The sequence below is a fragment of the Panulirus ornatus genome, chromosome 47 (assembly GCF_036320965.1).
Source record: "Panulirus ornatus isolate Po-2019 chromosome 47, ASM3632096v1, whole genome shotgun sequence".
NCBI lineage: Eukaryota > Metazoa > Arthropoda > Malacostraca > Decapoda > Palinuridae > Panulirus > Panulirus ornatus.
Window position 1 is genome coordinate 21,664,581 of NC_092270.1, and position 13,908 is coordinate 21,678,488.

Below are 13,908 nucleotides of genomic sequence, written 5' to 3' on the forward strand. Positions count from 1 at the left end.
GGAACCATTGGTCGCAAGAGTACCTGGAGATCCTCGACCAGGCAAGGATGACCAGAAACCAGTTGACGCTCAGGTACCATCATGGAAAACCTGGTACTTGTTGTCTGGGCCGAGGTTCGCAACTCCTTCAGTCCAGTAAGGAATATCTTACATCATAAGGGGGGGTCAAGAGTGATTACCCTAGCAAACTGTTTTCTCCGGAAAGAGTCTGCATGCATGGACGCCATCTTCCATGCATGATGTAGGAGGGCAGATGTAGTCACCTGTTGTGCAGCCACAGCTTACTTGGTGGGTTGGCTGGGCTGGCTGCGTGTGGCTGAGCGAGCCACATACTGCTCCTTGCTGTAGCAGGCGCTCTCATCATGGAGGCAGAACTCCGGCTGGAGGGGATCAGCGCGGACGCCACGGTACACCATACGTTGACGCTGGGTGTTGATGCGCTTCTGAGCGGTGTCAATACCTTGGAGAGGCAGGAGTGGGTCTGTCCACAGTCGCTCGGCCATGGCGGCTACGCGGGGCCAAGCCTTCGATTCCAGGCCATTGCCGTCAGTCTCGGAGCTCCAGAGTGTGGCTTCTCCTCCCAACACGAACTCGCGAGGGTTATTGCTGCCGGCCTTCTGCTGGCCTGAGTCACTACGGGCGTTGGTCAGTCCCAAGTTATACAGCATATCCAGTGGGCTGTTCTGGTAGAAGTGTTCCCAAGTGGGAAGTTCTCGTGCGCAGCTCTTCGTCTTGTCCCCAACCCAGGTGGTGGAGGCGCAGTCCAGTCTCCACTGATCCCGGTTTCGAGAAGATGACCTTGAAACCATTGTTGACGTAGTCTGCGATCTCAGTTTTGTTGGCTTCTTCGCCGACCTGAATGACGTAGGTGTTCTTATCGACGTAGTTGCGAGCGAAGGAGGAGGAGTGGATGATGGGAGTGATCTTGCGTTCCTGACCTGCTGCCTCCTGCAGCTTGGAGAAGGCGTTGCTCTGGTAGGTGTTCCACAACTCGAAATACTCTCGGCTGTTGGCCTCACGGCTGTTGGCTGCCAAGTATTCCTTGATCTCGTTAGCGTTCTGCCAGCACTTGAAGCTGACCTGCAATGTTAGGTTAGTCATATGTGAGTCTGGTATATCACGTAAAGAGTACAATTGCTACTACTACTACTACTAGTACTACTACTACTACTACTACTACTACTACTACTACTACTACTACTACTACTATTACTACTACATAACAGAATGCAAGAAGATTAGTATACAGCAAACAGGAATGGCCATCATTTTCTTTTGGCCAAGAAATCCATTGTAGTCATTGACATTATACATTTATCACATACACATCTTGAAGATGAACCTCCAGAAGGTAATCTATTTATATGAAAGATCATCCAAGCACTGCCTTAGTCTCCACAGCTTGCAGCGTTCAGATTCTCATGGTTTCAGACTCAAGTCTCGTATCCTGTGCTAACAATGACTGTATGTACAGAATCTATGCTTAAATTTTGATGTATTGATAAAGAATCTAGTTATTTCTAAAGTGGGTTTACCATCCCCACGCACCAGATGTGTGTGATCCCACTGTAACCCCTTCTGCACACCAAATTACGGTGGTCTTCACACTTATCCTTGAGATCCAAACTTGCCCTATACTTACTCACATCACCACCCAAACGTGTGTGTGTGTGTGTGTGTGTGTGTGTGTGTGTGTGTGTGTGTACTTACATCGTCACCTCCCATGTGCACCATTTCAGGGTCGAAGTAATCCAGCATGTCTCTGTAGAGTTCGCCCAAGACTGGGTACAGTTCTGGGTTGACAGGGTTGAGCTGGCCACTGGGTGGTTCCTTGCCTACATTGAACCATGGCTGATCCTGTAGACAATGAGATAAACATCTATGTATATATAGCAATATCACAACCTCCACCACGGTTGTGGTACTCATCCTAATCTACAACTATAAGCTGACATGTTCAATGGTTAACATCAGATCTTCTTAATTCTATACAAATATTATATGGTGCTTTTTGACTCGTATCTCTGCCTTGTTCCCTGACTATAGTTTGAAATTAGAGGGATCACTAGCAAAATAGATGTGGGGTATGTGGAGTGGGGTGTGTGGAGTGGGGTATGTGGAGTCGGGTGTGTGGAGTGGGGTATGTGGAGTAGGGTATGTGGAGTGGGGTATGTGGAGTGGGGTATGTGGAGAGGGGTATGTGGAGTGGGGTATGTGGAGTGGGGTATATGGAGTGGGGTGTGTGGAGTGGGGTATGTGGTGTAGAGTATGTAGAGTGGGGTATGTAGAGTGGGGTATGTGGAGCGGGGTACGTGGAATGACATCTATTTGCTAAATCTTATTAATACTTACTAAAATAAGGTGACGCTATAGAAAAAACACCAAAATTGAATCTACTCACCATCAAGTTCACTTTCACTGACCATCCACACTCACTAGCACGTTCACTGTCACCATCTTCTTCTCTATAGTTCACCATCATGCTCACTACCACTGACTAACATAGGATGTTCACTGGTCACCATCATGTGCTACATAGTTCACTATCACTCACCATCATGTTCAAGATCACACTCTCGTCTTATATTTTGTTCACTATCACTTACCATTATGTTCACCATCATCGACGAACAACGTCAAAACTCACCGTTATGTTCACTATCATTCACCATCGTAATCACTATCACCATCATGTTCACTATCACCTACCACCATGTTCTCCCTCAGTGATTATAACAGCTATTAACTGGCAAATCAGTAACTTGTAATGGCCTCTTTACGTAGGGAATTTTGTGACAAATTTCATATTTCATGAAAATTGGTTGATATATGCCATGACCTGACCCTTCCCTCCCTCATATACAGAAATAGATTGTGTTTGACCTCTTTTCTTTGGTAAATATTTGACCTCTGATGATTGTGCAAAACTGGTCAAGTTACAAATTTGATATGCGTAATGATGGGCAAGTAAAAGGACATCTTTGTATGACTTTCATGAAAAAAAAAGATTCTTTCAGTGACCTTTGACCTCTACACATCATTAGAAATGACCCAGATCACAAATCTATCCTGTGTACTGTAGCAGGCTTGAGGAAAAGTATTTTCCCATTTTGTTTCGTTTCTTTTCATGTTGGATAGTTTGACCATTGACTATAAACCCCATTATAACTAATAATAATAAACAAACAAACTGAAAAATTAGCTGAAAGAAATAAACAAAGTTTCCTGCCAAATAAGGTACTGGTTTCCGTGGTGTAGCTGTCAGCGTTGCTGACCATGAATAACGCAGGGGCCCGCTCGGGCGCGTATCCTGGTATGGTCATTGGGCCCACAGCCAGGATCTTAGGTCATTTACGCAACAGCTGAGTCCTTGCTGGTACATTAAACGTGCTCTACTCTCGAACAGCACATAACAGCCCTCACCTACCCAGTACAGAGGGCCAGCCTGCCCCTGTATCACCACACAACAGTCTACACCTACCCAGTACAGAGGGCCAGTCTGCCCCTGTATTACCACACAACAGTCCTCACCTTCTCGGTACAGAGAACCAGTCTTCCTTTGCCTTCCTTCGCGCCCCATTCCCAGCCAGCAGAGGCGTGGGCAGGACCGTCCAATTCAGGGACCACGTTAATACCACGGTGCTGTAACACACAAGTGTTGAGGTTATATAAGTGGATCAGTTTGTAATACACAGGATTGGCTGTAACAATGTTGGTATACAATTATGGATTCTTTTGTTTTCTGGGCTACAGAGATATAGAGGGTTGGATGCGTGGCTCACCTTGGCGTACTGGACGATCTCAGCGATGTCTTCTGGGTAGTAGACCTTCCTTGGGGAGTAGGAACCATAGTAAGCCATCTCTGGGATGCGGTTGGAGTACATGGGGAAGGAAGCAGCGTCGGTGATGTGCCAGTGGAAGTAGTTCATCTTGTTGTAAGACATGGCGTCCAGAAGGTGCATGATGTCTTCCTTGGAGTAGAAGTTACGGCCAGTGTCCAACATGAAGCCACGGTACCTGGACAAGGACACATCTCTGTCAGTACTGAACCTGGTTATGAAACTATGGTTCAAGACTGTATATCTCCCACCAGTACCATGGACCTTTCTCTGGAATGTTTTCTCTGGAAGTTGGATTGCTGGTCTCACCTGAACTGAGGTTCGTCCTGGATTTTGACATCTCTAACCATCTGAAGTGAGTCGTTATTCTCATCGAAGGAGACAACTTGAGACAGAGTTTCCAGGGCATGGCGTGCGCCGTAGTAGGTGGTAGCCAAGATTGTCACAGTGGTTTTGTCTTCAACAGTCTGTGGAAGACGGAAACTATGATTAAAGCAGTGAACCCATATTGCAGTGGAGATCATCATCATCATTTCTTCACGTTACAACAGGCGAAAGAACATGGGATAGATCATTCATCTTTACCTGGACAACAAGATTGTAGCTTTCGTCAGTGTTGAGTGTGAGCTTGTCGTCTGGGGAGGTGACTGTAATTTCGATGTTGACGTTGTGACGCTCTGCCCCTGGACTACTCCTCTCCTTCTGAAATGGAGAGTACTTCAAGTATCTCTCGACCTTCTTCTTTTCGTTAGTATTCTGTCGCTGCTGGCCGGGGTTCGATGGTCTGTTCTGTTGCTGCTGATCAAACTGTTGGTATTTTTCGCCCTGCAGTGAAAAAAAAAGGAGAATAAAGTTGCATTAACTTGTATTAGGTCGTAAGGTAAATATAAAGTTACATTAACATGACCTCTGTGTGTCAGTAATCGGTGACTGAATTGTAGACACAATTGTAGACTTACATATTGGTTGGGGTCGAGGAACCGTTCCTCCTTTGAGTATGGCCTCTTCCTGTCCTCAGGGTAGTCTGGGTGGAGGTAGTGGAGGGTGCGGGTGAAGTGGCGTGTGGCCTCATCCAGCATATTGGCCACCTTCTGACCAGACACAGCGATCTTGGTCACCTTCAGGTTCCTGGGTGAGAAGCTGACCGTCTCCGATGACAGTTGTACGTCACCAGTCGGCTGTGGCCACAGGGAACCGTACCTGTTGTCAAAAATACGGTGGATCTTAACCCAATCCTTTATTTTGGTATTCCTGACAATCAGCCTTTGACCTTATCCATAATGGCTGGGTCAGATGACCGGTAATAAGGGTTTAATGATGGAGTGTAGTGATGATGGTCTTCGTAGTGAAGATATGGGTCTGGAAGACATATGGCCAACACAAGGGTGTAGTGAAGATATGGGTCTGGAAGACATATGGCCAACACAAGGGTGTAGAGAAGATATGGGTCTGGAAGACATATGGCCAACACAAGGGTGTAGTGAAGATATGGGTCTGGAAGACACATGGCCAACACAAGGGTGTAGTGAAGATATGGGTCTGGAAGACATATGGCCAACACAAGGGTGTAGTGAAGATATGGGTCTGGAAGACATATGGCCAACACAAGGGTGTAGTGAAGATATGGGTCTGGAAAACATATGGCCAACACAAGGGTGTAGTGAAGATATGGGTCTGGAAGACATATGGCCAACACAAGGGTGTAGTGAAGATATGGGTCTGGAAAACATATGGCCAACAAAAGGGTGTAGTGAAGATATGGGTCTGGAAGACATATGGCCAACACAAGGGTGTAGTGAAGATGAGATTATAGTGAGGATGAGGAAGGTGCAAGTGCAGGTGAATGTTGCAGTGCAGACAAAGATGTAAAGATATTGGATAGTAAAACTAAGATCTTGGTGTAATAAAGGTGTATAGGGAGAATGAGATTGCAACGAAGGCACCAGGGTCGTAAAAATGAAGATGTAGTAAAAATGAGTGTGAAATGAGTGTTATGAAGATAAGGGTAAAGATAAGATGAGGGCGTAGTGAAGATGAGTATGTAATGAAAATGACCTTTGTCTTGATCCTCTAGATGACCCGAACTAAGTTCAAGGTCAACCAAAGAAGCCAGTTTCATATGTCAGTGCAATATTCCAGTTATTAAGACGCAGTTTTGAACGCGACTCACTTGCCGCATGTTAGCTGGCACTTCTCCAGGGAAATGTGCTCCCTGGCTTGGTTGCGGTCCTCCTTGACGCAGAGGCTATCCCTGCAGGAGTAGCTGAAGGGTGTTGGGAGGCGGTAATAGTTCTCTGCAGTCGCCACCGCCACCAAGACAGTCACCACGAACACCCTCATCCTGCACACACAGCCAGTCACCTGCAGGGAGAAAGAGGTTTACGGTGACAAAGGTTTAGAATAATATACACAACTGCACAATTACATATACATACAACTACACATACAGGGGTACCAAAGGAGACATTGTATTTAATTGTAAATCAAGTATGGTCTTTATTGGATGCCTATGAAGAGAATGTTCAATGATGAATGCCTAAAATAGATGGTAAAAAGAGAGGCGCTTGGCAAGGGAGGGAGGAGGGTATGACCGAATGGAAACTACCAGGTAGCAAATGAGAAAAGAGAAACTTCAGATGGGAACTTAGAAAGTATAAAAGTAAGATCGCTTTCTCTCGGTACATGAGAGCACAGATATGATCATTGTGGAATATATAGAGATGACCAGAGGATATGTGGGCAATAAGTGTGTCGATAAGAAGAAAATAAATCCAAAATGGGTTCATAGAGTCCTCGGAAGTAATTTTTTCACTAAGAGAACAAGTAATCAAAATCAGGATTTCTGACGAAGATAAGTTTATAATGATTCAGAAGAATCACTGTTCTATTAATATTCTGGAATTGAACATGTACCATATTACATATTGGTATAGACAAAAGATGTACATAGAGTTCATGGTGGAACTTAACATATCCAAAGACTATTGATCAAATAGTATATCAACCTGTGTTACTAGATTTCAAGACGCTAAGGACATACGGTAACATATTTCATCCAGTCTTAGTTATATTTGATTTCAACATTAACTTCTAACTTGCCTCTTGTTCATACCAATGTGTGCCATGACATGTGGTCTCATCCAGATTATCAACAGAATAATAATTCTTCTGATGTGACGGTGCCTCAAATAATTCTAATAATTTGTTCTAAACGAGAAAGTTTCCATGTAGATCTAAGAGCGAGCTTTGGATTTCTCTTTGCTTTATCGACAAATTTATTTTGTTACATAACCTCTGATCTTCCACTGATAATCCACAGTGCTTTCTTGTGCCGGCAAAAAGCCATTTATACTTTTATACTTTCTAATGTCTCCTTCCAAGTGCCTCCCATTTGCCATCTGGCAGCTTCCTTTGCAGCATACCCTTCTCTCTTACACACCTTCTCTCCTTACCATCTAATCTGGGTATCCATCTATGAACGCCCTCTACATACACGTCGTAGAATCTTTCTATCCAAGTTACTCTGATCTGCAGCATCCCAGTCGGTACTTACATACTAGTAATATATTGACAGATACGTCCTTACTCTACAACTCTAGTTGCCTACAGTCTTACCGTCATACACTAGTACATAATTCTTCGCTCTTCGAGGGAAGAAAAAGCTGTCATGATGGTCACTCCTCCCTACTGATAGCACTTTTTAGTATGAAAATGCAGTCTAAAACCTTAAAACTATTGACATAAAGTGACATAATTTAATGTAGCTTGGATACAGGTATAGAAATTGCGTATATGCTTTACTAAGTTGAACTAGGGTACTGCTTCCTATTTCCAGATATTGCATAGTCCAAATCAAGAGAGATTTGTTTAAGATGAGCGAGAGGAGGAGGAGAAAGAAAGTGACATGGTGTCGAGTGGAATCGCCTGCATAAGAGTGAAGAAGATTACATGTTGAAGAGACATATGTTATGGAAAGAAGTGAGGAGGTGACAGAAGTGAGCCTTGGAGAACACCACTTTCGATGGATCAAGAGGGTTAAGGCGATCCATCAACGATGACTGCAAAGGACCAGCTGACCTTGCGCCGGGCGAGGTCAAATGCAGTTTAGAAGGGAATGGGTTACTAAGTCTCTGAGAAAGTGAGAGTTACGCGGGGTTTCAAAAGACTGGAAAGGGCGTAAGAAAGAGCAATGAGGTGATAGTTGAAGGAGCTGGACGGGTTACTTCCACGAGCAAAGAAAACTTTGGGTTTTTGAGACAGAGACGAAATAGACGAGCGAGGGTCGAAGCCAGCTGAGTGGAACGCTACAGTGCGATTGAATGAGAAATGCCATCTTGACCGATCGCCCTGTGCACTTAAAGCTAAGAAAGTACTCGAAAGACACAGGGAAATGTAAGACGGGGTATAGGTTCGCTCGGAAGGCATAGAAAACGAGGAAGGGAAACAGAATCGTCCAAAGTGGAATCAGAAGTGAGTATGGTACAGGGTGGAGCAACTTCATCACCTGGAGACTCGAACCCGGACCAATAGGAATGCTAGGTGGCAAGCGTTCCCCTGGACCACTGATAACCTAAGAACTGGTTCTTCGGTGGCCCATGGTGGTCCTGCCCGCCTACCTTTCTAAGTGGCTCGGGTTCGATTCTCTGGTGCATAGACGTGAAAGTGTCTAGACGAATTCATATGTGAACATTACGTGTTTTAATACACACACACACACACACACACACACACACACACACACACACACATACACACACACACACACACACACACACACACACTCACATTATGTATGTATGTATGTATGTATGTGTATATATATATTTATATATATATATATATATATATATATATATATATATATATATATATATATATATATATATATATATATATATATATATATATATATATATAGGTATATCATATATAGGCATATATATATATATATATATATATATATATATATATATATATATATATATATATATATATATATATATATATATTCCAGAATGCCTTTCACGGTGCACCTGCAACTTCAAGGTTGCGCAACAGTCAGTAGCAGAGTAACGATGGACTCCTTTGGAAGGAGAAGTTACACCATGATTGTACTCACATTACGATGACGCAACATAAGATATTTTTCACTACACAAATTCTATATATATATATATATATATATATATATATATATATATATATATATATACATGCACACATATAACACTGCGTATATTCTAAGTTACATATACAGTATAAAAGCATAACCATAGTGGGATATATCCATATGTAAATAAGCTACATATGTTTGTACCATAGAAGTAACATGTAACTGTACTGTTCAAGAAGGAACTGTTGTACATATTCTAGGGTTGTGAGTTGTGAAAACACCCGTGGCGGCAGCCATGACAGTTGTACTTTCTACAGATAATCATAACTTTCGAAAGTGTTGTGTATATTTTTGTGGTGAAAGACAGCTTATGTAAACCATGGTGACGTCATCTCAAAGGCGCTTCTTGCCTCTCTTTCGGTACTAAAACGCTTCATGCGTCTCCCGTAGACTTTATATTACACCTATTGGTCATCTGGAGCAGGTGTGATGTGTGCTAAGATAACATATGTGTCAAAGAGTTGTTGCACAAGCTGACAGACAACACCACATCACCGTAAGCAACGACATACACTTACCTGAAGCCACAGCGAGAGACTGGTAACAATTGAGCGCTCGACCCACTTATATACTCACGGTGCCAGCTGTCAAGTGGAGACATTTATTTACAATAACCAATTCTTTTTAATAAGGAAACTTTTGAGGAATGTTAACGTATGGCAATTGCCAGCCTTGCAGTGGACATGGCAGAAGAGAATGTGGTCATGAAGTGCGATATTTCCTTCTCATGTGATCACACGATCACTTCCTGTTTAGAAGTATGTGTGGCCTGGGATTGGTTGAGATGTGGGAGTCAAAGTCATATGGCCTCTCCTGATTGGTTCACCTCCACCCCCTCTCGATCAGGCGAAATCATGGATAGGACGCGAGTGCGTCGAAAATATTTCATTTCATCGCCTATGAAAAAAAAAGAAGAAGAAGAAAACACTCTTGTGGTTGCCTCCATTTAAGGCCATAGTTTAGGTCGCTGAACCTTGTTACGCAACACCGAAATGACCCACGGCAAAAGTCTAACTACCCAACTGGGTGAACTTCGCCAGGATCACTCGTTCCCATTTTTTCTTTTAACTCCGTCACCCTCAAACGACCCAACGACGTAGTTCGGAGAAGTGTTAGACCAGATACGTAGACCAACTCGTTATGATTGGCGTAACTACCTTTGCTCTACCTATATCCTATAGTTAATGGACTGTTCACATAGCGACACAGACTAATTGGCCAGCCATAGAGACGAGACGAGAGAGAGAGAGAGAGAGAGAGAGAGAGAGAGAGAGAGAGAGAGAGAGAGAGAGAGAGAGAGAGAGAGAGAGAGAGAGAGAGAGAGAGAGAGAGAGAGAGAATAAACCAGACATGTGTTGTTGAAAGAAGATGAACACACTCGCTGCTGGTTATAAACTGAAGAAGAGTTGGCCCTCGGATATAAACGGACCAGTAACCTAACCTCAGCTCTATTTCCTGGAAGGTTCACTTACGAGTCCTGGACCCTGGCAGGCCAGGCACATGTGGGGGCGGCGCTGGTGGTGGTGGAGGGAAGTGGAGCAATGTTGAACGTATTGGCTTTGACGTTGTGGGAAATATGGTAATGCTTGCGTTCTGTACGTTGTGTGTGTGTGTGTGTGTGTGTGTGTGTGGCTGTGGTGGTGTGGTGGATGATGAGTGTGGTGGAATGAGACAAGTGGAGTGGTTGTGATTGGGTTATGCAAGATACTGTGGCATACAGTGGCAGATGTGTTGTGATATGAGAGGTTGTAATAATTAGGGAACTGATGTACAAACCACAATTCATACTTGTTCAACCTATAACAAAACCACAGACCCAATTTGTTCAACATATCATAACCCCACGCCCCATTTGTTCTACATATCACAACCTCATGCCCCATTTGTTCTACATATCACAACCTCATGCCCCATTTGTTCTACATATCACAACCCCATCCCCCATTTGTTCTACATATCACAACCCCATCCCCCATTTGTTCTACATTTCACAACCTCACGCCCCATTTGTTCTACATATCACAACCCCATCCCCCCATTTGTTCTACATTTCACAACCTCACGCCCCATTTGTTCTACATTTCACAACCTCACGCCCCATTTGTTCTACATATCACAACCCCATCCCCCCATTTGTTCTACATATCACAACCTCACGCCCCATTTGTTCTACATTTCACAACCTCACGCCCCATTTGTTCTACATTTCACAACCTCACGCCCCATTTGTTCTACATATCACAACCCCATCCCCCCATTTGTTCTACATATCACAACCCCATCCCCCCATTTGTTCTACATTTTACAACTTCACGCCCCCATTTGTTCAACTTCTCACGTACCATAAGCCCCATTGGATAACCACAACCCTAAACCCCATTTGTTTAACGTGTCACAACCCCAAAAGACTCACCTGTTTAACAACATCAAAACTGGAAGTTCCTGTCCCACGATCCAGCAACACAGTCAACAACCACATCAGATATTTCGTTGTCTACAATAGCGAATCTTGAAGACCCCCATTAACCGAACACAACTTGTCTGTTACATAGTGAATTGGAAGATCAATCTATACATCTGTTGTTTAGCTTGTGATAAAGGGAATAAGTGATTAAATGATAAACACGACAATATAAATGAAACTAACAATAATGATAAGGTTTAGAAACAGCTTATTAAAAGTGGTCACCCCTTAACGGGACATTGGCTATATGGTCTTCGGGTTCAGAAGATCCCTGGGATCTCTGGTACAGGGGTTCGAACCGCTTAATAGATCGTGCCGAAGTGGCTTAGCGGGATTCTCGTCTTATTATTAACTCATTTCTTCAGTGATGCAACTTTACCATGAGGTCAACATAGGACTGTTGCAACATAACATTTCTGGTCATGGGCACTTATGTGATCAGTGCTGGGTTGGAGTGTTCATGTGATCAATGCTGGGGTGGAGTGTTCATGTGATCAGTGCTGGGGTGGAGTGTTCATGTGATCAGTGCTGGGGTGGAGTGTTCATGTGATCAGTGCTGGGGTGGAGTGTTTATGTGATCAGTGCTGGGGTGGAGTGTTCATGTGATCAGTGCTGGGGTGGAGTGTTCATGTGATCAGTGCTGGGGTGGAGTGTTCATATGATCAGTGCTGGGGTGGAGTGTTCATGTGATCAGTGCTGGGGTGGAGTGTTCATGTGATCAGTGCTGGGGTGGAGTGTTCATGTGATCAGTGCTGGGGTGGAGTGTTCATGTGATCAGTGCTGGGGTGGAGTGTTCATGTGATCAGTGCTGGGGTGGAGTGGCATGGATGCATTTGGGAGTGCAATGGGGATTGGGCGTGGCTTCCCCATTCTGGGCATCTGGTTTGTGGGACGTGATGCTCAAATTGCTTTGGGGAGATGAGGAATATAGTGTGAAATGACCCATTGGCTATCGTGTAGTTAGAATGCGATTGGCACTGGTTGTAACAGGTGTTTGGAAACAGCATTTGTCACAAATGGTCGTGGTGGAAGGTCGGGGTCAGCCAGCTGCGTTTGTCTAGACTGGAGTCAGAAGGAAGGTAGAGGCGAAGTGAAAGTATAGAGAGGGGTATAGAAGAGGTGGGCCATAGCTGGGTTTGATTGAGCGTATAGAAGAGGTGGGCCATAGCTGGGTTTGACTGAGGGTATAGAAGAGGTGGGCCATAGCTGGGTTTGACTGAGGGTATAGAAGAGGTGGGCCATAGCTGGGTTTGACTGAGGGTATAGAAGAGGTGGGCCATAGCTGGGTTTGACTGAGGGTATAGAAGAGGTGGGCCATAGCTGGGTTTGATTGAGGGTATAGAAGAGGTGGGCCATAGCTGGGTTTGATTAAGGGTATAGAAGAGGTGGGCCATAGCTGGGTTTGATTAAGGGTATAGAAGAGGTGGGCCATAGCTGGGTTTGATTGAGGGTATAGAAGAGGTGGGCCATAGCTGGGTTTGACTGAGGGTATAGAAGAGGTGGGCCATAGCTGGGTTTGACTGAGGGTATAGAAGAGGTGGGCCATAGCTGGGTTTGATTGAGGGTATAGAAGAGGTGGGCCATAGCTGGGTTTGATTAAGGGTATAGAAGAGGTGGGCCATAGCTGGGTTTGATTCTGTGAGGGCTATCTCGTCTGGCCCTCATCCTTCATCATGGCTTTACGTACGTAATGACAGGTTAGGTTACTCTGCGATCTGCATGAGTGGGGGTAATAGACCACCATTGTGGGAAGATTGTAAGGGTCATTATTCATTATTGTAGGGGGTGTGTGGGGGGGGGGGGTTGTGAGGATGGGTTGTGATCTAGCTCTGTGGTGCGAGCTTCGTGTTGTGTGTTGTGTGTGTGTGTGTGTGTGTATGTGTATGCTCTCTGATCTATCGTTCTGGGAGGTGAGTGACTGGCGATGAAGAGAGAGAGAGAGAGAGAGAGAGAGAGAGAGAGAGAGAGAGAGAGAGAGAGAGAGAGAGAGAGAGAGAGAGAGAGAGAGAGAGAGAGAGAGAGAGGAGAGAGAGAGAGAGAGAGAGAGAGAGAGAGAGAGAGAGAGAGAGAGAGAGAGAGAGAGAGAGAGAGAGAGAGAGAGAGAGAGAGAGAGAGAGAGAGAGAGAGAGAGAGAGAGAGAGAGAGAGAGAGAGAGAGAGAGAGAGAGAGAGAGAGAGAGAGAGAGAGAGAGAGAGAGAGAGAGAGAGAGAGAGAGAGAGAGAGAGAGAGAGAGAGAGAGAGAGAGAGAGAGAGAGAGAGAGAGAGAGAGAGAGAGAGAGAGAGAGAGAGAGAGAGAGAGAGAGAGAGAGAGAGAGAGAGAGAGAGAGAGAGAGAGAGAGAGAGAGAGAGAGAGAGAGAGAGAGAGAGAGAGAGAGAGAGAGAGAGAGAGAGAGAGAGAGAGAGAGAGAGAGAGAGAGAGAGAGAGAGAGAGA

At 44.6% G+C, this 13,908-nt stretch overlaps 1 protein-coding gene across 1 annotated transcript; it reads right to left on the bottom strand.

The window, feature by feature from the left end:
* Positions 1-207: 207 nt before the first annotated feature.
* On the bottom strand, positions 208-9,570 carry LOC139763677 (chitooligosaccharidolytic beta-N-acetylglucosaminidase-like). Its single transcript, XM_071689982.1, is given in 10 exon segments — positions 208-785; positions 787-1,080; positions 1,711-1,857; positions 3,532-3,642; positions 3,783-4,017; positions 4,149-4,306; positions 4,425-4,664; positions 4,799-5,039; positions 6,010-6,200; positions 9,531-9,570. Coding segments are annotated over 9 exon segments (2,100 nt in total). The 5' UTR covers positions 6,180-6,200; positions 9,531-9,570; the 3' UTR covers positions 208-281.
* Between the last annotated feature and the right edge of the window lie 4,338 nt (positions 9,571-13,908).